Genomic DNA, 23,859 nt, shown 5'->3' on the forward strand with positions numbered 1-23,859 from the left:
GAGAGAGCAAGTCCAGCGAGCCAGAAGCTCAGCGAGGAGCCAGACCAGCCAGACCAGCCAGACCCGACAGACCAGCCAGACCAGCCAGACCAGAGAGAGGTTAGTGGAGCAGTTGGTTAAATACCCTGAGCCCAGGTGGCTCCAATCACACCAGCTGCAATCACTAATGACCCTCCTCTGCCTGCAGGGGGAACCACCCCTGCACTGCAGAGGAGGAGCCGTGACACTTCACGCTGACCTATCACCCAGGCTAAAAACACACCAAAGCCGATGACCTGTCCCGTCTCTACGATTCGGGAGAGGGTCCTGTACAGAATGCAGCTATAATCCCATCCTCCTGAGTCGTAGCTCCTGTGGACTGGGACATAGATGTGGACATTCGCCAGGCTCTGGAGAGGTAGCCCGCACCCACTATCTGTCCTCCCGAGTACATCTACGTTCCCAAAGGGATAAGGGATTGGCTGCTGACCTGGGCACACACAGCCATTGTCGCTGGACATCCAGGTATTTCTCGCACTACCCAATCCATCTCTGAGAAGTACTGGTGGCCCACCTTGGCGCAGGATGTCACTCGCTATGTCAACTCCTGTCCGTATGTGCCCAAACCAAATCCCCCCGGAACGCTCCAGCTGGGAAGCTCCTTCCCCTTCCCGTGCCTCAGCGTCCCTGGTCCCATCTACCCATTGACTTTGCTACTGATCTCCCCTCTGACAGTTTCACCACCATTTTCGTGGTTGTGGATAGATTTTCAATATCCTGTTGTTTAATCCCTCTGTCTGGTCTCCCTACTGCTCTCCAGGTTGCTGAAGCACTATTCCAGCAGGTCTTCCGGCATTATGGCCTTCCGGAGGACATTGTCTCTGACCGTGGCCCCCAATTTACATCACGGGTATGGAGAGCCTTTATGGAGAAGCTATGTATCACGGTCAGCCTCACTTCTGGGTATAGGCCTTAGTCCAATGGGTAGGTGGAGAGGATGAACCAAGAGCTGGGGAGGTTCCTGAGGAGTCACTGTTAGGACTGGCAGGGAGGGTGGGCTCGATTCCTCCCATGGCCAGAGTACGTCCAGAATTTGCTACGTCACTCCTCCACTGGGTTGACCCCCTTCCAGTGTTCTAAGTTTTCAGCCGGCCCTGGCTCCGTGGACCCCAGGCCAGACCGAAGCTCCTGCGGTTGATGAGTGGTTCAGGCGCGCAGAAGAAGTGTGGAGCGACGCTCACGTGAGACTCCAGTGCACCGTCCATAGTCAAAAGGAGCAGGCATCCGCCAAAGCAGTGCGACCCCTGTGTACCACCCTTGGGAATGTGTCTGGCTCTCTACCAGGAACTTCCCACTCCGCCTGCCCTACAAGAAGTCGAGCCTCCGGTTTGTGGGGACGTTCAAAGTTCTCTGGAGGGTCAACGAGGTGGCGTATAGGTTATAGTTTCCCAATGACTACCGTATCTCACCTTCTTTTCATGTCTCCCTTCTCAGGCCGGTGGTTCCTGGTCCCATAGCTGATGCTGTCCCTCACGACACACATCCACCCCCCTGGACATCGAGGGAGGTCCGGCCTATGCCGTCAGATCTCTACTGGACTCCCGATGTCATGGGGGTCGGCTCCAGTACCTGGTGGACAGGGAGGGGTATGGCCCAGAGGGGGGGGGTTGTTGGGTTCTGATGGAGGACATTCTGGAACCCGATCATCATCCGCGATTTCCACCTTCGCCGCCCGGACCGGCCCGCTCCTCGTCCTAGGGGCCGTCCCTCTGGTTGGGGGCCGTCCCTCTGTTGGGGCTGTCCTAGGGGCCGTCCCTCTGTTGTCTAGTTCCATGTTTGTTGTTTTATTAAATGTTGCACTTACAGACTCTCATGTTGGATTACATTACATAGCCACTGCCACTGAAGGCTGGAAAGTCCCACCTATATCCCCCTTATTTCATTTGCTGAAAGGCCTGTCACTTCTTGGCAGAAATATACGCGCACGACACTGTCAAACGAAGCCCATCGCTGGAAATCTATCCGCATCCACATAAACTAGTCCCGGCATCGTTCTTTGACGAACACACAAGGTTGAATATTGAATTCAATAGAAGAAAACATAGAGAGAAGGAGACTGCCCGTTCCTTAATGTAGCCATTGGCTGTATTATACAATCAAAACATTAACAAACTGGCAGTCTCTCTCACTCTCTTTCTCTCTGTTTTCTTCTATTGAATTAAATGTAGCCTAATATTTAAACACGAAGCTAAGTCAGTAGGGGGGACACTCGACATGCTCTAATTTAAAATATTGTGTTAGGCTGTCATAAGGTATTCATTCACAACTATGATGGGTAACACTTCATTTTAAGGGTCCATAATAAACCATTTATTACCATTACCATTCTCACAAAAGATGGGCATGCCATTGGTAGACATTCCTGCAGTACCTGGTAAAATAACAAGCACACAACACAGGATGTTTAAGAAAATATATATTCATGTGCGAATAACAACCTTACTAGTATTTATAAGGGGGAAGTCATGATTAATAAATGGTGAGAAAACGTTTTGTTGATGCCTTATCAATGATTTTTTTATGGACTCTTAAAATAAAGTGTTACCCAGCACAGAACAGACAGCTCAGCTGCAGCAGTCAAGTGTAGTGGACATTGGGAGAAAAGAGAGAGAGAGCTGGAGACATGTACTGCCAGTTTATTGATGTTTTCGCTCTATATTATATGCATTATAATTATTCCGAAATGGATGAAATAGTTTTTTTTTTACCTCATCAATCTACACACAATATGCCATAATGACAAAGCAAAACAGGTTTTCAGAAATGTTTGCAAATGTATTAAAAATAAAAATAACTTAAATACGATATTTACATACGTATTGAGACCCTTTACTCAGTACTTTGTTGAAGCACCTTTGGCAATGATTACAGCCTCTTCTTGGGTATGACACTACAAGCTTGGCACACCTGTATTTGGGGTGTTTCCCCCATTCTTCTCTGCATATCCTCTCAAGCTCTGTCAGGTTGGATGGGGAGCGTTGCTACACAGCTATTTTCAGGTCTCTCCAGAGATGTTTGATTGGGTGTTCGACTCCAGCGTTGTCTTGGCTGTGTGCTTAGGGTCGTTGTGCTGTTGGAAGGTAAACGTTCCCCCGCAGTCTGAGGTCCTGAGCCCTCTGGAGCAGGTTTTAATCAAGGATCTCTCTGTACTTTGCTCCATTCATCTTTTCCTGACTAGTTTCCCAGTCCCTGCAGCAGAAAAACATCCCCACAGCATGATGCTGCCACAACCATGCTTCACCGTAGGGATGGTGCCAGGTTTCCTCCAGACGTGACGCTTGGCATTCAGGCCAAAGAGTTCAATCTTGGTTTCATCAGACCACATAATCTTGTTTCTCATGGTCTGAGAGTCATTTAAGTGCCTTTTGGCAAACTCCAAGCGAGTTGTCATGTGCCTTTTACTGAAGAGTGGCTTCTGTTTGGCCACTCTACAATAAAGGTTTGATCAGTGGAGTGCTGCAGAGGTAGTTGTCCATCTGGAAGGCTCTCCCATCACCACAGAGGAACTCTAGAGCTCTGTCAGAGTGACCATTGGGTTTTTGGTCATCTCCCTGACGAAGGCCCTTCTCTTCCGATTGCTCAGTTTTGATGGTTCTTGGGGACCTTCAATGCTGCAGAAATGTTTTGGTACCCTTCCCCAGATCTGCGCCTCAACACAATCCTGTCTCTGAGCTCTACGGACAATTCCTTCGACCTCATGGATAGTTTTCTTCTCTGACATGCACTGTCAACTGTGGGACCTTAGGTGTGTGTGCCCTTCCGAATCAGGTGTGTGCCCTTCCAAATCAAATCAAATCAAATCAAATTTATTTTTATATAGCCCTTCGTACATCAGCTGATATTCTCAAAGTGCTGTACAGAAACCCAGCCTAAAACCCCAAACAGCAAGCAAAGCATGTGAAAGAAGCACGGTGGCTAGGAAAAACTCCCTAGGAAAAACTCCCTAGAAAGGCCAAAAACCTAGGAAGAAACCTAGAGAGGAACCAGGCTATGAGGGGTGGCCAGTCCTCTTCTGGCTGTGCAGGGTGGATATTATAACAGAACATGGTCAAAATGTTAAAATGTTAAAATGTTCATAAATGACCAGCATGGTCAAATAATAATAATCATAGTAGTTGTCGAGGGTGCAACAAGCACGTCCGGTGAACATGTCCAATCAATTGAATTTACCACTGGTGGACTCCAATCAAGTTGTAGAAACATCTCAAGGATGATCAATGGAAACAGGATGCACCTAAGCTCAATTTCAAGTCTCATAGCAAAGGGTCTGAATACTTATGTGAATAAGGTATTAAAAAAAAAATATATATATATATATATATATATATATATATATATATATATATATATATATATATACACATTTGCAAACATTTATAAAAACTTCTTTGTGCTTTGTCATTATGGGTTATGGTGTGTAGATAAATGAGGAAAACAATGTACACAAGGAGAAGCAAAGACAGACAGTGACAACAGAGGAGAACAAGAAGCACATACACAGACAGACAGTAGAGTAAAGGTTGAGAAACGCTGTACTATAGTTGCTTATGTTATTTGACATTAGCAAATACTGCCTGTGGGGTGGGGGTGAAATGCCAGTGCTGAATTTTTGTCCCAGTCCGCCCCTGGCTATGCCGAAATGTGCATAGGCGGACACAGTCAGTTTCTCTATAAAATCCACTTGTCGTTCCACCTCCTCAGTAAATCCGCTCTCCGGGTTTTCTAGCTTGCCTCCTTCTCGTCCAACTCACTTACACTGTCAGAGCGCGGAGTTGACAACCTCTGTCCACTTTAGCCGTTGCGAGGCAGCCTGCTCTTTCCTCAGCTGAAGCTCTCATTGACTCGGGTCTGTGTCCTCAGGCAAGGCTGCTGAAGAAGCTCTGAGAATCCGTTTTTTTCTTCTCTCTTTGCTCCTGAATCACTCAGATCGGACTCATCAACGCTTCATTACAGCAAAGCTCCTAAAGACAAGAGGATAAACAAGAAGTGAACGTTTAATTTCAAGACTTGTCGCTGTCTACTAATACTCTTCACAATGTCTGGCGATGATGCACCTGCTCAGCAGCAAAACGCAGAGGAAAAAAAGCAAGAGAATAAACCCAGCGAGGAGCCGAAAGCTGAGTCCAAGCCGGAGTCACCGCCAGTCAGTTCCACCGAGGCGGCAGCCACACCGGCGGCGACCGAGAAGGTCCCCGAGGAAGAGCAGTTCACCTACCGCTCCCTGGTTCTTTCCGGCTACGGGGGCTATGATAAGGTGAAACTGCAGGTGAAGAAGGGGAAGCCGGCACTCAAGGCCGGAGAAGTCATGGTGCGGGTCAAGGCATGCGGGCTGAACTTTGCCGACCTGCTGGCCCGGCAGGGTCTGTACGACCGGCTGCCGTCCCCGCCTGTCACGCCGGGGATGGAGTGCTCCGGGGAAATCGAGGCTGTGGGAGAAGAGGTGACGGATAGAAAGGTAAGCGCGCCGCATCCTCTCCGCTATCTCCTCTCCATCTCTCTCATTTCACCTGCTTTTGAAGCCACTGTCCTAGAAATGATTTAGCCTACTCGTATGATTGCCTAGTAAACCTGACCATTTGACAATTTCCATGACCAATAATATGTTGTCGGCTACTTTGTTCCAAAGAAAGCACATTTCTAATTTCTTGAGATATTTGGGTTCATATCAGGAAGCTGTTTGATTTAGGGCGTGTCAGTCTTTGCTATTGATTTGAACTGACAATTCCGTCTCACATGTGTTCATGTTAGTCATCTATTACCAGCATCGCCATCATCATCACCACATTCAACACTAAAAGCCCAGACCAATACATTTGAATATTAATGTTGTCTGATTTCAAAATAAGACTGTCTATTTGTCCAAAGTCTCAAAACGACCAGAGAGTTGGAACAATGATAGCTTACAAGAATAATGTAGCCTAATTTCCCTCCTAATGCTTTGGAGGGTTATTGCAAGCCCAGTCACTGGTGCGTAAATGGAGAGCACTAGAGTACTCACTCAATCTTCTGAGTGGAAATTTACAAGCCGAGCAGTGCATTTCAAAAAAAATAAAAAATCTTCCAGCAAAGGACGAAATTGTTTAATTGGCAGTGAGTTCAATGAAGCCAGCGCCCCTCGTCTACCGACAATAAAAATCAGTTGCTTTGCGCACGGGAGATTGACAGCTTGAAATTGGGAGTCGCGCCAGCGGCTAGACAACTACCCTGCTGAATGGCATGTAGCACTCGGTTCTGTGGATTTGGAGAGATTACAATGCTATCTCTACGTTTAGGTGATAGAAACATCAAGGGGGGGGGCGACGCCACGCAGTAGTGATACCGTTGCCTTTGTTACGGAGAGCGACAGTGGCTCACGCACTAAGCGAACTGAAAGGGCGAGGCGCAAGACTATGAGAAGACGAAAATTGAAATGATTACTCGCGATTTTCGTCAACAGACATGTCTTTGGGGAAGTCACAAATCCCCAACCATTCAATCTTGTGATTTTTTTTATCGATTTAAAATTAATACTGCTATATTCTGCATACAACGCCCATTAAACAGCATCTGTTTTTAGGGTATACACGGAGCATACCAAACATTAGGAACAGCTTCCTAATATTGAGTTGCACCCTCCTTTTCCCTCAGCACAGCCTCAATTCGTGGAGGCATAGACAATGCAAGGTGTCGAAAGGGTTCCACAGGGATGCTGGCCCATGTTGACTCCTTTGCTTTCCACAGTTATGTCAAGGTGGCTGAATGTACTTTGGGTGGTGGACCATTCTTGATACACACGGGAAAATGTTGAGCATGAAATACACTGGAGAGTTGCAGTTCTTGACACAAACCAGTGTGCCTGGCCCAGACTATGATACTTTCATAGGCACTTAAATCTTTTGTCTTGCCTATTCACCCTCTGAATGTCACACATACACAATCCATGTCTCAATTGTCTCAAGGCTTAAAAATCCTTCTTTAACATGTCTCCTCCCCTTCATCTACACTGATTGAAGTGGATTTAACAGGTGACATCAATAAGGGATCATAGCTTTCACCTGGTCAGTCTGTGTCATGGAAAGAACAGTTGTTCTTAATGTTTTGTACACTCAGTGTATTTCTGTACTATGAATATTTTGAAAGGACTGTATTATTTTGCTTATCTGCTTATCTATCGTATAGCTTACATTTAAATTTTACATTTTAGTCATTTAGCAGACGCTCTTATCCAGAGTGACTTACAGTAGAGTGCATACATTTTTATTACATTTTTATATATTGGCCCCCCGTGGGAATCGAACCCACAACCCTGGCGTTGCAAGCGCCATGCTCTACCAACTGAGCTACAGTGGGACAGCTTCACAGAAATCCATTGTCATATAATCAGCATTACTTGTATGATAATAACATCGCCTATGCATTGATCATTCCAGGCTACCTCTCCTTGTTTGAATAGTGTGATGAGTCACGTTTCACTGCCAGTTACATTACTGACGGCATGGCAACACCAACCACATCCTTTCAATGGCGCTAATAGCAACATATTGTGCCTAATGACCCTTTAAATCTCTTACATTTATAACAAGATCACAATTTAGACATATAGTAGCCTAGAGATATTGTTGCTATATTATTTGAACCTGAGACCGCACACCATCACAGATAAACTCTATGACAAATCCATAAGGTTCACTAAGCACAAAGACTTGATGCATATGCATTGCTATTTTTACAACACCAATCATATGTTCTGATGTTATAACCCTGTTGTAAACCTTTATTGCTCTTAAACAATTTAGGAACCTTTTGTTACAAAACTCATTGACGCAAAGGCAAATTTACCCAAGTCTAGACTAATTAAAATAAGAACACTCTGCAATTGTTGTATTGGCACCATGTCAACAAGAGCCATTCAAGCACAAAAGAGAAGGTGCCAGATCAGTCTAAGTCTGCATCCCAATGGCACTGTATAATGCCCAGAGGCCCTGGTCAAAAGTAGTGCACTATATAGAGGATAGGGTGTCATTTGGGATCGTACACTAATAAGACCAGTGCACCTCTGTCTCAGCAGGGAGTGGTCGTGTCCCTGACATCCACTGGACCTGAAGATCCGTAGGGATAAGATGAGCATATAGAAGCATCTATATACCAGAGTTATTGGCTCTGTTTCGGTCTTTGACAGCACAGTGGTCCTAGACAGCATAATATAGGATATGACCCATGTTCTATTATATACTTCCCTGGCCTCACTGCACTTTGTTATTCATGCAGATTGGATTAAAAGGTCACACACACACACACACACACACACACACACACACACACACACACACACACGCACACACTGCAGTCCCCATACTGCCCCTACCTTCCCCCAACTCCCTAAATAAAGAGCCAATCTTCCTAATGGATAGAGATCTCTGTGTTTTGGCAGGAGGGAGCTCACAGGGAATGTGCTGACCTTAGTTGCAGTAACTGTTTTTGGGAGGCTTCTGCTCTCTCTCTCTCTCTCTCACACACACACACACACACACACACACACACACACACACACACACACACACACACACACACACACACACACACACACACACACACACACACACACACACACACACACACACACACACACAGACTCACAGACACATGCACACATACACACACTGTCACTGAGTCTGCAGTGACACAGTGACTGGAAGTAGGTTAATGCTACAGTGACATCACCCTGAATAACCGCACGAGCAGTGCAGGGAAAGGGGAAAGAGCGAGTAAGTGACAAAAAGAGGGAAATATCCCAAATTGCACTCTATTACCCATGACTGACAATCCTCAATCAGCACTTTTTGTTCACTAAACCCTTTCCTTTTTTGAGAGTATAAGCTTTAGCTGAGCTCTGGTAGGATCTGACCCATATGTTCTCAATTATCTCCCTCCGGCCCACATTGTCAGTCTGGTATTTCCTCCGTCCCTCCTACCTCGCTCCGTTCCGTCCCTCTTGTCCTCCTTTTCGCTACAGATGGGAAGCACACTCGTAGCATGCGTTTTGCACAGTCTGTCTTGATAGTCGGCCATAAACAGCAAAGAGAGGAGAGAATCAGACGCCTGGAAACTTGGAGACAAACAGACATCGTATTTCTAAGTTGTCGGTCTTGGTCCCTCTCGGTTCTGTTGAGGTTTTTTTGAGTGTGTGTGCTTTCGTCGGTGTTATAATTTAGCAATAAGGCCAGAGGGGGTGTGGTATATGGCCAATATACCACGGCTAAGGGCTGTTCTTCTGCATGAGTGCAGAGTGCCTGGACACAGCCCTTAGCCGTGGTATATTGGCCGTAATCCACAATCCCCCGAGGTGCCTTATTGCTATTATAAACTGGTTACCAGCTCTAATTACGCTGGTAACCAGTTTATAATAGCAATAAGGCACCTTGTCATAAAAAAGCTGGTTTGACATGTTTTGTCATATCCCTGGTACACGGTCTGATATACCACGGCTGTCAGCCAATCAGCATTCAGGGCTCAAACCACCCAGTTTATAACAACTATTATAACCTGGGTGGTTCGAGCCCTGAATGTTGATTGGATGACTGCCGTGGTATATCAGAGCAAAACGTGAATGACAAAACATTTATTTTTACTGCTCTAATTACATTGGTAACCAGTTTATAATAGCATAGCGTTGTGCGTTGCATCGTGCAGAAGAACAGCCCTTAGCCGTGGTATATTGGCCATATACCACACCCCCTCAGGCCTTATTGCATTAATTATAACACTGACGAAAGCACACACACTCAAAAAAAAACTCAACAAAACCGAGAGGGACCAAGACCGACAACTCCGAAATAATGTCTGTTTGTCTCCAAGTTTGTCACGGTGAACAGTTCTAGCCTATCAATAACTAGACTTGCTATTGTCGTACCGTAGTCATGGTAACAGCTGCAACGGTAGAAAGAGCAGGTAGAAAGCACAGATTATAGGTCAAACTCAAGGTAGGTTCGTTCCTTGAACAGGGCGGGGTCGTGATCCTGACACACAAAATGCTCCATGGATGACCCTCTCAGTCTCACGCAGTTCACACATCAGTAGACTAAAGGGCTTATCATAGTCCAAAACGTGTCGGCGTACGCACAGTGGGGTTCTAGAATATTGGACCGTTGGCCTTTCAGACTTTGGAAGTTTCAACACAGCTCAAGCAATTTCTCCAACCGTCGACACATTCAAATGAAAAGAGGAAGCGTGCCGGAGATGCGTTCGCTGGGAATCATGGGCTGTGTGTCAACCGTGGACGGCGGTCTCAGAGCCCTGTAACTATGTCACAATGGGACGCCTATAACATGCGCTTAACAACGTTAGACGACAACACTGCTGACGCAACACAGTAGGATGAATACATTGTCCTTTAATCTAATCTAGGCCCCATGAGAACATTAAGGTGCCATACAGAGTTCACAGCTACTCCTCCGGTTGAGACTAGAATCCATGATCTAACCAATTGCGGGCAAAAGTTGATGAGATCGTCAAACCACATAACCTCCGACTTGTGGCCCACATACCCCCAAACCAGAATCACTAGTTGATAAAGGCCAGTGGTGTATAGCAGCTGACTACAAGGCTCTTTGAGAAGCTTCCCCCTCATACACTGTCTGGTGACTTCATTAGAGGCTGGAGAGTCAAGGGGGGGTCACACAGTTACGAGTGCTGTGATAGACAAGTCACAAGGAGGACTTTGGCCAAGAGTGTGTTTGAGTGGGATTCTGTGTGTCTGTTGTTCTTCTGTTTGCGTGTGTGCATGTGTGTGTGTGTGTGTGTTCTTCTCGTGTGTGTGTGTGCGCATGTGTGTGTGTGTGTGACGGCCACTCACATGCCTTACATGGGCACACAATACTTCCCGATGTAGTTAAATGTGAGGGTTGAGTCATCAGTGTGTTTCCTGCTTGGCTCCAAAGCCTCCGCCTATTGATCCTACCTGCCATACTGGAGCTCCAATTAACAGACTGAGGGCAATGAGTTTCACCACAGACCCAGGGAGATGGAGAGAAGGGGACAGGCAGAGGGAAAGAGAGAGAGAGATTTAAAGATGTAGACTGATAGAAAAGGACCCGAAAGAGAGAAAGAGGAAGGACTCAAAACGCATCAGCTTGAGACGGGGGATATAAAGAGAGGGAGAGTGAATGAGAGGGAAGAGGGAGATCTCTCTAATTGGAGTGGATAGACAGACAGCGAGGCGCATCGCTCCCTCCAGACCATTAGAGAAGCCCGGGTGGGCGGGAGGATGGTGGGGAGGCTGGGGCGGGAGGAGTGGGTTTGTTCCTAGGAGGAGAGAGCTTGTCTTGTGCTCAACCATGGAGAAGAATCTGGCAGGGCCGCTGATGAGTGGAGAGCGGCCAGGGGAGAAGATGGGATCCATTGTCCTGTCTCACTGATGAGGAAGAGGGGAAACGGGCAACTCCTCGCACAGGGCCCATGGAGGGAGGAGGAGAGAGGGAGGGAGATAGAGAAAGGGAGACAGGAGGAGGGAAGGAGAAAAAAGAGGGGGTAGAGGAGATACTGTGCAAGACAGAGGGAGTGAGACAGAGGGTGATGGAGAGAGAGAGAGAGAGAGAGAGACAGAGAGAGAGAGACAATCAGAAGACATACTGAAGGAGTGAGGGACAGACAGCGAGGAAGAGTGACAGGTTGAGGGAAAGGGAGAGGAGTGGAGCGAGGGAAGGAGTCAGATGGATGCAGTGGTGGGGTGGAGGAGGGAGGAGGAAGAAAACAGGAAGAATGTTAGAATGCGGTGGTGGGCTCTGTTTCCTGTGTCCCTGGTGTTTCCCTCCCTGATTGGCCAGTCCCTCGGCAGGGGGGGAAGTTTACAATGGGGCTCTTCCTCCTGGACAGGCAGGAGAGGGTCGGAGGATCCTGCTGCTCTGATAAGCCCGAATGGGGACACGGCGCCCAAAATGACAAGCAGGGGAGAGGAGGGGAGGGGGGGTTGCGGTGATAAGGAGGGAGGAGATAATTGCCAGAGAGAGAGGAGTAGCAGTGGGGGCTAATGCCATATCATGTTATGTTGTTGACTGTTGTCACAGTGTGTGGTCAGAGTGAATGTGCTGACCTATATGACAAACAACTAATGACAAAATAACTAACCTGACCGCCACGTCATTTGCATTGTGAACCTTTGATTTGTAAAATTCCCCCGACACCAAACCACAAAACAGCTGATCCCTTGCTTTCCATAAACATATCCACTTGTAACTTGTGAACTAAATGACATGTCTACAGAAGATATACACTAGTTAGGGTTGCAAAATCCCACTAACTTTACCCACATTCCCAGGTTTTCCCCAAATCCTGTTTGGGTGCAGAATTTCCTGCCTATTCCCTCCTGATTCTGTGAATCTTCCAACCAGGATTCTTGGAAACCTTGGGAATTGTCAGAAATGTACTGGGATTTTGCAACCTTCTAGTAAACCATGACACTTTCCCGTCCATGCAGGTGGGTGACAAGGTGCTGGTGCTGAACCGCTGTGGGCTGTGGCAGGAGGTGGCCGTGGTGCCCGCTACCCACACGTTCCTCATCCCAGAGGGCATGACTTTTGAGGAGGCCGCCGCCCTCCCCGTCAACTACATCACCGCCTACATGATGCTGTTTGACTTTGGCAACCTGAGGCCCAACCAGAGCATCCTCATTCACTCTGCTGCAGGTAGGAACCAATCACCATAGACACCGTGTAGGTAGGAACCAATCGCCATCACTGTTATAGGGACAGAACACAAAACAAGGCACACACCCCATAAAATGTAATCATAAGGGACCTATAGAATTAGAGTAAGTACTATTGTAATTTTAATCCAGTGACACACTCATTTGTTATTATAAACTGGGTGGTTTGAGCCCTGAATTCTGATTGGCTGAAGCCATGGTACATCAGACAAAATGTTTAGTTTTACTGCTCTAATTACATTGGTAAGCAGTTTATAATAGCAGTAAGGCACCTTGGGGGTTTGTGGTATATGGCCAATATACCACACCCCCTCGGGCCTTATGCTTAAATATACACCCGCAGGCCAGCAGGCAGGTCTCTGCCATTCTAAGGAACATAAATGCATACAATGTGAATATGAATACATTCATTGGGAAAACACAGTGATAAGTCTTGAATGGTGTATAGTGCAAAACCCATAGTCCAGTCCATGTCAAGAATGTTGTGAACTATGAACACTAGGAAATGCATCAGTCGGATTGCCAATCAGTATTGTTCCATAGCTCCTGTCTATGATAGTTATAATACACAATGTGAATTATGAGAAGGAGTAGAATTGTAGCTACTATGTAAGAGTATTGTAAATACTACTTAAGATCCAACCCTGTGTGTGTCAGTACTGAGTAGAGCAGAGAAGTGGTGAGAGTTGGGGTTGGAGGAGCACCTGTCACCTGGCTTTGGTCAGAGTGCACCGTGTGGGGGTGGAGGAATGGGGGGAACGGGTGAGTGAGGGGGTGTAAGCACCTGGGTATGGGTGTGTTGAGGTTTTGAGTGTTTTTGAGCGTAAGAGAGTGAGTGTCTCAGTTGTGTGTCAAGGACAAGGCCAGCTGGTCAACATGGAAGGCAGTTTTTTTAAATTCTTCCTGTGTGTACAGTACATGCATGCAGCGTGCATCTGTGTATGTAATGTATGGGAACCAGAGAGGTATCGTGCTGTTTTGGTTGAGGGCTAGTGCATTTTTTTTGTTGAGGTAAGGGAGTGCAAAAAATATATTTAAATGACGTAATAATTTCCTCAATCAATGTTTGTACCGACAGATGTGGCCTATGGGATTTCATTGTACAATAGGCCTATGCATAAAATGCATCCTCCAATTGCAACTTCTGCCTACTGTATGCCCACACATATTGTCTCAAGAAAATGTTCTATTTGTAATATCCTCAAACACCAAGTTAGGCATACCTCATTTCAAAATAGGAATGATAAGGATAATTCTTCAGGTTTTACCTGGTGAAACATCCAAGCTGCATCTGCATCAGTAAAATGCTAATGAATCATCATCTTGCGAGACATTGATTCTGCTTTGATCCAACTTTACAAAACGAGCATCATTGTGAGAAGTGATAATATCTCATTTGTAATAATAACAAGTGATGACCACGACTAATAGACGTAGGCAACATTATCTTGATGAGTGGTATTTTAAGTGATTGGAGAGCCCTTCCTGGTGCGAAAGGACAGCGCCAGAATCGCGCAATGTTGTTAAAGAAGTTGAACCAACTTGTGTTTGCTGAAGGATAGCTCTGTCATTCGGCCAGTTCAGGAACAAACAGCAATCATTTGCAGTATAACCTAATAGGCCTATAACTACGTGGGATAGCTATTTGTAGGCTATAACCTAATCTAAATATAAATACATATAGCTTACTATCATTGCACTGATGGCGAAGAGAGCTTTCGTTGCGAGTAGGCATTTCATTGTATTGTGTATTACATTTACATTTACGTCATTTAGCAGACGCTCTTATCCAGAGCGACTTACAAATTGGTCTAGCGTACACTACGCTATATCATAAATCAACTTTGAATTGATTAGCTTGAACACATGGTTACAGTATACCATATTACAGAATAAAAGAAAACAGAGGTGAACTATCAATTCATGGAATTTATTTGCACAGATTAAACATGCTATCAAGTCAATTGACCAAGTAGTGAACAGAAATCATTAGTACGTGGAAATTCGTTTAAAAACAGCCATAAAAATCAAGCTTTTGGTGTAGTGTATTCATGCATCTCAATAAACTATAACCTAAATGCATTATTACCTCCAACTTGGCCCAATTCACATTTACAATTGCCCACCCTGACATACCAAGCTAGAGCTGCGTCGTTCTCAACCAATAGCCAATATCGTCTAAATATCCCAAGCAGGGCTACAGCAACTTCAAGAGAGAGTCAGGCTCCTTGGGCTTTGCGGTGGCAGCTCTGGTTTGGGTGTCCTCGGCAGAACGGTGTCGCAGACACTGTGAATTTGGAGTGATAAGGTTCATGTGGGTAAACCCTGCTCACACTCCGCCGAGCTGCAGGGAATGAGATATCTAATGTATGTTAAACTGATTGGCCAAAGAGGTCGAGCCAACAGGCACACACGTAGCCTACAGTTCTTCATCATTCTCGCCACCCTCAGAGAGAAGACAGAGAAGAAACACCATTTACCTACTCTATATATACAAAAGTATGTGGACACTCCTTCAAATGAGGGGATTTGGCTATTTCAGCCACACCGGTTGTTGACAGGTGTATAAAATCGAGCACACACCCATGCAATCTCCATAGACAAACATTGTCAGTAGAATGGCCTTACTGTAGAGCTCAGTGACTTTCAACGTAGCACCATCATAAAATGCCACCTTTCCAACAAGTCAGTTCGTCAAATGTCTGCCCTGCTAGAGCTTCCCCAGTCAACTGTAAGTGCTGTTATTGTGAAGTGGAAACGTCTAGGAGCAACAACGGCTCAGCCGCAAAGTGTTAGGCCACACAAGCTCACAGAACTGGACCGCCGAGTGCTGAAGCGCGTTGGGCGTAAAAATTGTCTGTCCTCGGTTGCAACACTTACTACAGAGTTCCAAACTGCCTCTGGAAGCAACGTCAGCACAATAACTGTTAGTCGGGAGCTTCATGAAATGGGATTCCATGGCTGAGCAGTGGCACATAAGCCTAAGATCACCATGAGCAATGTCAAGCATTGGCTGGAGTGGTGTAAAGCTCGCCGCCATTGGACTCTAGAGCAGTGGAAACGTGTTCTCTGGAGTGATGAATCATGTTTCACCATCTGGCTGTCCAACGGACTAATCTGGGTTTGGTGGATGCCAGGAGAACACTACCTGCCCCAATGTAAAGTGCAACCTGTAGAGTTTGGTGGAGGAGGATTAATGGTCTGGGGGCTGTTTTTCATGGTTTGGGCTAGGCCCCTTAATTCCAGTCAAGGGAAATCTTAATGCTACAGTCTACAATTACATTCTAGATGATTCTGTGCTTCCAACTTTGTGGAAACAGTTTGGGGAAGGCCCTTTCCTGTTTCAGCTTTACAATGCCCCCGTGCACAAAACAAGGTCCATATAGAAATGGTTTATCGAGATCGCTGTGGAAGAACTTGACTGCCCTGCACAGAGCTCTGACCTCAACCCCATCAACCAACTTTGGGATGAATTGGTACGCCAACTGCGAGCCAGGCCTAATCACACAACATCCGTGCCCGACCTTGCTAATGCTCTTGTGTCTGAATAGAAACAAATCCCAGCAGCAATGTTCCAACATATAGTGTAAAGCCTTCCCAGATGAGTGGAGGCTGTTATAGCAGCAAAGGGGGGGACCAACTCCATATTAATGCTCATGATTTTGGAATGAGATGTTTGACGAGCAGGTGTCCACATACTTTTGGCCATATACATGTTTACAGTGTTTGATTTGTCATTCCATTGTTATTAATGGCATTTTTGTGGTAATTCAATATAATAGATTTATAATTGATGAGAGTACATTTTATAGAAATAGTGTTACCACCTCCGTGTATTCTCAAATTGAAAAAAAGTGAGGTTGCGCAGCTCTCGCAACTCTCTGATTCAGAGGGGTTGGGTTAAATGCAGAAGACACATTTCGGTTGAATGCATTCAGTTGTGCAACTGACTAGGTATCCCCTTTCCCCTTTCCCTCCCTGTGCTCCAGCATCACTACACCCCTGTGTTTGGGACAGTATGTGGGTAGATATGGCTATGAGAAGCACAAATGAACTATCCATGTGTATGTTAGAGAGGAACCACCTCACTCTACTCTGAGTACCGACAGTCAGTGCAGGTGTGTGTGCCTCTTGACATGGAACACAATCATTACAAGATGGAGTATGAGAGTGATGTATTACTGTAATCTACACAAGTGTGTTTCAGAGCTAGCAGAGGCTAATGAGTCAGGCTAATCACTTAGTGAAAGGTCACCGTGGAATTCACAGGTGTTTGTTTTCATTACTATTATTTAGTTGATGCCATTCATCAACTTGGACCTTGGAGACTTGATGTGGAAGTGGAACTCAGTTGGCCTGGGATTTTGTGCACTGTAAGAGTGTATGGTTTCCGTCTATTGGTTACACAGACTTTTGGGCCTCCCATCCCATTCCCATTCTAACCACCTCATCGCCGGCTTCGTATTCATGTTACCGGATGAAATTGCTGTAAAATATGATCTTGTTGCCCTCTGATGCACATTCAGATGTCATAAATCAGCACTGCAGAGCTCTCCCTGTACTATGCCGTGCCTTGATTGTATTACTGTTGATGATATCTGGAAATGTGCATGTACACCCTGGCCCACCTACTGTTGCTAGCCACAATTCTGACTTGTGCTCTGATCTCTGCTTCAATGATTTCTGCTCTCGTAAAAGCCTGGGTTTTCTGCATGTTAACACTAGAAGCGTATTACCTAAAATGGATCAATTGAAAGTGTGGGTTCACAGCTGCAATCCAGATGTGTTGGTCATTACTGAGACATGGTTAAGGAAGAGTGTTTTGAATACTGACGTTAACCTTTCTGGTTATAACCTTTTTCGGCAAGACAGATCTTCCAAATGTGGGGGAGTGGCAATCTTTACCAAGGATCACCTTCAGTGCTCGGGTTGTCTCCACCAAGTCTGTCCCCAAACAATTTGATTTGCTGGTTTTAAGCATTAAACTTTCAAATAGCTCTTTGTTGACTGTTGCTGGGTGCTATTGTCCTCCATCAGCACCGGCCTGTACCCTACCTGCTCTAAGCTCTCTCCTGGCCCCTTATACTAAGTCTGAATTTGTCCTGCTAGGTGACCTAAACTGGGACATTAACCACCTGACCAAGTCCTAAAGCAATGGGACTTCCTAAATATTTATCAGATTATTACCAATCCCACAAGGTATGACTACAAACATCCAGAAAAGGTTACTCTTCTTGATGTTATCCTCACAAATAATCCTGATAGGTATCAGTCTGGTATTTTCTGTAATGACCTTAGTGATCACTGTTTTACATCCTGTGTTCGTAATGGCTGCTCAGTGAAATGACCTGACCTGATTTGTCATAGACGCTTGCTAAAATGAGCAAGCCTTCCTTCATGACCTGGCCTCTGTAAAATGGTATAGAATCAGCTTGATCCACTCTGTCGAAGATGCTTGGACCTTCTTTTTTTATATTTTCAGTGGTATAACAAAGAAAATGAGAATTAAAACCAGGTTCAGCCCCTGGTTCAACCATGACTCCACCTCAAGAATTCCATTTGGTGAAAGGCTTGGCAGACGCATACTCAGGCTGACTGGCTATCGTTCTGGCAAATTAGAAATAAGTGCACTCAGGCTATCCGGAAGACCCAAGTTAGTTACTTTAAGGAGCAGTTCTCTCTCTGTTGGTCTAACCTCAAGAAGTTCTGGAAAATGGTTAAAGACCTAGAGAATAAACCCTCCTCGTCACAGCTTCCCATGTCCCTTAAAGTTGATGATGTGGTTGTTAGTGACAAGAAGCACATGGCTGAGCTCTTTAATCACCACTTCATTAAGTCAGGATTCCTATTTGACTCAGCCATACCTCCTTGCCCGGCCAACATTTCCTCATCTCCCACCCCTTCTAATGCAACTATCCCCAATGCTTCTCCCTCTTTCTCCCCTGGCCCGCAACAAAGTTTGTTTCTGCAGGCAGTCACTGAGTCCGAGGTGCTAAAGGAGCTCCTGAAACGTGACCCAAAAAAAACATCTGGGTCAGACCCTTTCTTCTTTAAGGTTGCTGCCCCTATCATCGCCAAGCCTATCTCCGACCTTTTTAACCTGTCTCTCCTTTCTGGGGACGTTCCCATTGCTTGGAAGGCAGCCATGGTTCGTCCTTTATTTAACGGGGCAGATCAAGCTGATTCTAACTGTTATAGGTCTATTTCTATTTTGCCCTGCTTATGAAAAGTGTTGAAAAAACTTGTCAGTAATCAACTGACTGGCTTTCTTGATGTCTATAGTATTCTCTCTGGTATGCAATCTGGTTTCTTCTCAGGTTATGGATGTGTCACTGCAACCTTAAAGGTCCTCAATGATGTCATCATTGCACTTGATTCTAAGCAATGTTGTGCTGCTATTTTTATTGACTTGGCCATAGCTTTTGATACGGTAAACCATTCCATTCTTGTGGGCCAGCTTAGGAGTATTGGTGTCTCTGAGGGGTCTTTAGCCTGGTTTGCTAACAACCTCTCTCAAAGAGTGCAGTGTATAAAGTCAGAACATCTGCTGTCTCAGCCACTGCCTGTCACCAAGGGAGTACCCCAAGGCTCAATCCTAGGCCCCACACTCTTCTCAATTTACATCAACAACATAATTCAGGCAGTAGGAAGCTCTCTCATCAGTTTATATGTAAATGATACAGTCTTATACTCAGCTGGCCCCTTCCCAGATTTTGTGTTAAATGCTCTACAACAAAGCTTTCTTAGCATCCAACAAGCTTTCTCTATCCTTAACATTGTTCTGAACACCTCCAAAACAAAGGTCATGTGGTTTGGTAAGAAGAATGCCCTTTCCCCACAGTTGTGATTACTACTTCTGAGGGTTTATAGCTTGAGGTAGTATACCTCATACAAGTACTTGGGAGTATGGCTAGACGGTACACTGTCCTTCTCTCAGCACATATCAAAGCTGCAGGTTAAAGTTAAATCTAGACTTAGTTTCCTCTATCGTAATCACTCCTCATTCACCCCAGTTGCCAAACTAACCCTGATTCACATGACCATCCTACCCATGCTAGATTATGGAGACATCATTTATAGATCGGCAGGTAAGGGTGCTCTCGAGCGGCTAGATGTTCTTTACCATTCGGCCATCAGATTTGCCACCAATGCTCCTTATAGGACACATCATTGCACTCTGTACTCTGTAAACTGGTCATCTCTGTATAACGTCGCAAGACCCACTGGTTGATGCTTATTTATAAAACTCTCTTAGGCCTCACTCCCCCCTATCTGAGATATCTACTGCAGCCCTCAGCCTCCACATACAACACCCGTTCTGCCAGTCACATTCTGTTAAATGTCCCAAAAGCACACACATCCCTGGGTCGCTCGTCTTTTCAGTTCGCTGCAGCTAGCGACTGGAACGATCTGCAACAAACACTCAAACTGGACAGTTTTATCTCAATCTCTTCATTCAAAGACTCAATAATGGACACTCTTACTGACAGTTGTGGGTGCTTTGCGTGATGTATTGTTGTCTCTACCTTCTTGTCCTTTGTGCTGTTGTCTGTGCCCAATAATGTTTGTACCAGGTTTTGTGCTGCTACCATGTTATGTTGCTACCATGCTGTGTTGTCATGTGTTGCTGCCTTGCTATGTTGTTGTCTTAGGTCTCTCTTTATGTAGTGTTGTGTTTTCTCTCTTGTCATGATGTGTGTGTTTTGTCCTATATTTTTTATTTAATTTTTAATCCCAGCCCCCGTCCCCGCAAGAGGCCTTTTGCCTTTTGGTAGGCCGTTATTGTAAATAAGAATTTGTTCTTAACTGACTTGCCTAGATAATTAAAGGTTAAAAAAAAGAGGGGGCGTGCGACACTAAGTGTGGACTAGGTCTGGTAGAGTGTAGTGTTGTCCCAAATGGCACCCTAATCCCTATATAAATCAAATCAAATTGTATTAGTCACATGCGCCGAATACAACAGGTGTCTATAAATGATGTCTCCGTAATCTAGCATGGGTAGGATGGTCATGTGAATCAGGGTTAGTTATAACCTTACAGTGAAATGCTTACTTACGAGCCCCAAACCAACAATGCATTTTTTTTAAAATACGGATAAGAAATAAAAGTAACAAGTAATTAAAGAGCAGCAGTAAAATAACAATAGTGCACTACCCTTGATCAGAGCCTATATAGGGAATTATATTCCATTTCAGACAGAGTCTATTTAGGTCTGGACCTCTGGTTTCTCATGGCTCCCAGCCAGCTAGCCCTTGGCTCTCCAGCTGTCTGAAAGGACGTAAGGATTAGAACAAAGGATTACTGAATCCATAACAGAAACATTTGCCTAACAGCCTCTTTGCCTGAAGCATAATTCTTCTTAGCTCTTTCTTTATTTTTGAAATCTCTCATGATATTACACACACCCACTCAGGGTCATGAAACAATCTATGGATTTATATATTCGTCACTGCTTGTAGAGGCAATTTAGTTGAAAATGCAGTTATTGTGTTTGTAACAGTAGAGGCAGTAGGTACACTAGCTGCAGCAGCAGTGGTACTTTATATGCATTTCTTTTGAGTACACACATTTAGGCCCTATTCCCACTACGAGAGATGAAGGAGAGTCTGAGTGGTGAGATTTCTACTTTTCAATTCCCATCACATCCTTGCCTCACCTTTTGTTGTGGCTGGCAACGCAACATTCTTGGTCCGCAGCTCAAATTGACCGTAAATATCACAGTAGCCACTAGCCAGTAAGCAAAAAGTATTGAACAATCCACCAACTTTTCTTCTAAAACATATTACAATATTGAATAATGCAACCAAACCATATTACGCTCTTGAATAATGCAACAATCCACAAGCATGTGCAGACAATGAAAGGGTTTCATTTGTTGTCCGTATGGAACACAAGGGATATGAACAGGGTCTCCCACGTCTTAGACCTTTAGACCAAGAGGAAATTCCCTCTTGGACCGAGGGCAGACATTGGTTTGGAAGTTTGTCGGTGGGGCGACCTCATCACGGGACCATGCCTGACTCATGTCTGCTACATTTACCCCCCTTTGACCTCCCCTTTGAGAGCCCACCCCACGTTGGGCGCCATTGTGACACGCGGGATATAAACCTGGGTCCGGTATCCAAAAAGAATCTCAGAAAATATCCTAGGTATCCTGATAAAACCAGTTTTAAGTAAAAAAAATATATATAACTCCCAGCACAGTGTTTTAGGAGGATGTTAAGACACTGCTCAGACAAACTTTGAGCCAGGAGTAAAATCAACTCATAAAAGCTTATCTCAGCCGGTAATCACGACAGTTTGAAGAACCGCAAAGGAAAGATAGTGATGACGCTCATTGACATTGTTGCAAATGATGGGGAAGACGTAGTGATGGCGCCAGAGGGTAGGGCTGCCGTCTTATCGGCTCTCAGCCAATCATGCTATTTTGTTCGTTTTTTCGCGTTGTTCGTAACTTTTGTACATAATGTTGCTGCTACCATCTCTTATGACCGAAAATAACTTTTGGACATGAGAACTGGGATTACTCACCTCAAGTTGGACGAGGAGTTCTTCTTCAATGAGTCGGCCGCAAGGGATATACCGCAAATACTCGACCAGGCCCCGATCCCCGTGATTCGCTGGAGAAGGAAACTGAAATTTAGAGGAAAAAGATCCAGGTGCCTTGCGAGGATCAGGCAACGACTGGCTAATCTGCCCTTGCCTTCCATCCTGCTAGCTAATGTTCAATCGCTGGAAAATAAATAAAAAACTGTAATATCTTATGTTTCACCGAGTCGTGGCTAAACGACGACATTAAGAACATACAGCTGGCGGGTTATACACTCTATCAGCAAGACAGAACAGCAGCCTCTGGTAAGACACGGGGCGGGGGCCTATGCATTTATGTAAACAACAGATGGGGCACGATATCTAAGGAAGTCTCAAAGTTTTGCGCGCCTGAGGTAGAGTATCTCATGAGAAGCTGTATACCACACTATCTACCTAGAGAGTTTTCATCTGTATTTTTTTGTAGCTGTCTACATACCACCACAGAGCAAAGTTGCCACTAAAACCACACTCAATGAGCTGTATTCCGCCATAAGCAAACAGGAAAACGCTCACCCAGAGGCGGCGCTCCTGATGGCCGGTGACTTTAATGCAGGGAAACTTAAATCAGTTTTATGGAATTTCTATCAGCATGTTAAATGTGTAAAAAAATTCTAGACCACCTTTACTTCACACACAGGGACACGTACAAAGCTCTCCCTCGCCCTCCGTTTGGAAAATCTGACCATAACTCTATCCTCCTGATTCCTGCTTATAAGCAAAAATTAAAGCAGGAAGCACCAGTGACTCGGTCTATAAAAAAGTGGTCATATGAAGCAGATTCTAAATTACAGGACTGTTTTGCTAGCACAGACTGGAATATGTTCTGGGATTCTTCCGATGGCATTGAGGGGTACACCACATCAGTCACTGGCTTTATCAATAAGTGCATCAAGGACGTCATCCCCACAGTGACTGTATGTACATACCCCAACCAGAAGCCATGGATTACAGGCAACATTCGCACCGAGCTAAAGGGCAGAGCTGCTGCTTTCAATGGAGTGGGACTCTAACCCAAAAGATTATAAGAAATCCCACTATGCCCTCCGACGAACCATCAAAGAGGCAAAGCGTCAATACAGGACTAAGATCGAATCGTACTACACCGGCTCCGACACTCGTTGGATGTGGCAGGGCTTGCAAACTGTTACTGACTACAAAGGGAAGCACAACCGAGAGCTGCCCAGTGACACGAGCCTACCAGACGAGCTAAATAACTTCTATGCTTGCTTCGAGGCAAGTAACACTGAAACATGCATGAAAGCATCAGCTGGTCCAGATGACTGTGTGATCAACCTCTCCGCAGCCGATGTGAGTAAGACCTTTAAACAGGTCAACATTCACAAGGTCGCTGGGCCAGACGGATTGCTAGGACGTGTACTCTGAGCATGCGCTGACCAACTGGCAAGTATTTTCACTGAGATTTTCAACCTCTCCCTGTCTGAGTCTGTAATGCCAACATGTTTCAAGCAGACCACCATAGTGCCTGTGCCCAAGAACACTAAGTTAACCTGCCTAAATTACTACCGACCCGTAGCCTTCACGTCTGTAGC

General features: G+C 45.3%; 1 protein-coding gene across 1 annotated transcript in view; it reads left to right on the plus strand.

Moving 5' to 3' along the window:
* Positions 1–4,734: 4,734 nt before the first annotated feature.
* LOC106607262 (synaptic vesicle membrane protein VAT-1 homolog) overlaps positions 4,735–23,859 on the plus strand; it is a 40,118-nt gene continuing 20,993 nt past the window's right edge. Inside the window, exons 1-2 of the mRNA XM_014204055.2 lie at positions 4,735–5,494; positions 12,491–12,698. Of these exons, the coding sequence (XP_014059530.1) occupies positions 5,075–5,494; positions 12,491–12,698 (628 nt within the window). The 5' untranslated portion in view covers positions 4,735–5,074. The remainder of the gene's footprint in view (positions 5,495–12,490; positions 12,699–23,859) is intronic.

The sequence above is a fragment of the Salmo salar genome, chromosome ssa06 (genome assembly GCF_905237065.1).
Source record: "Salmo salar chromosome ssa06, Ssal_v3.1, whole genome shotgun sequence".
NCBI lineage: Eukaryota > Metazoa > Chordata > Actinopteri > Salmoniformes > Salmonidae > Salmo > Salmo salar.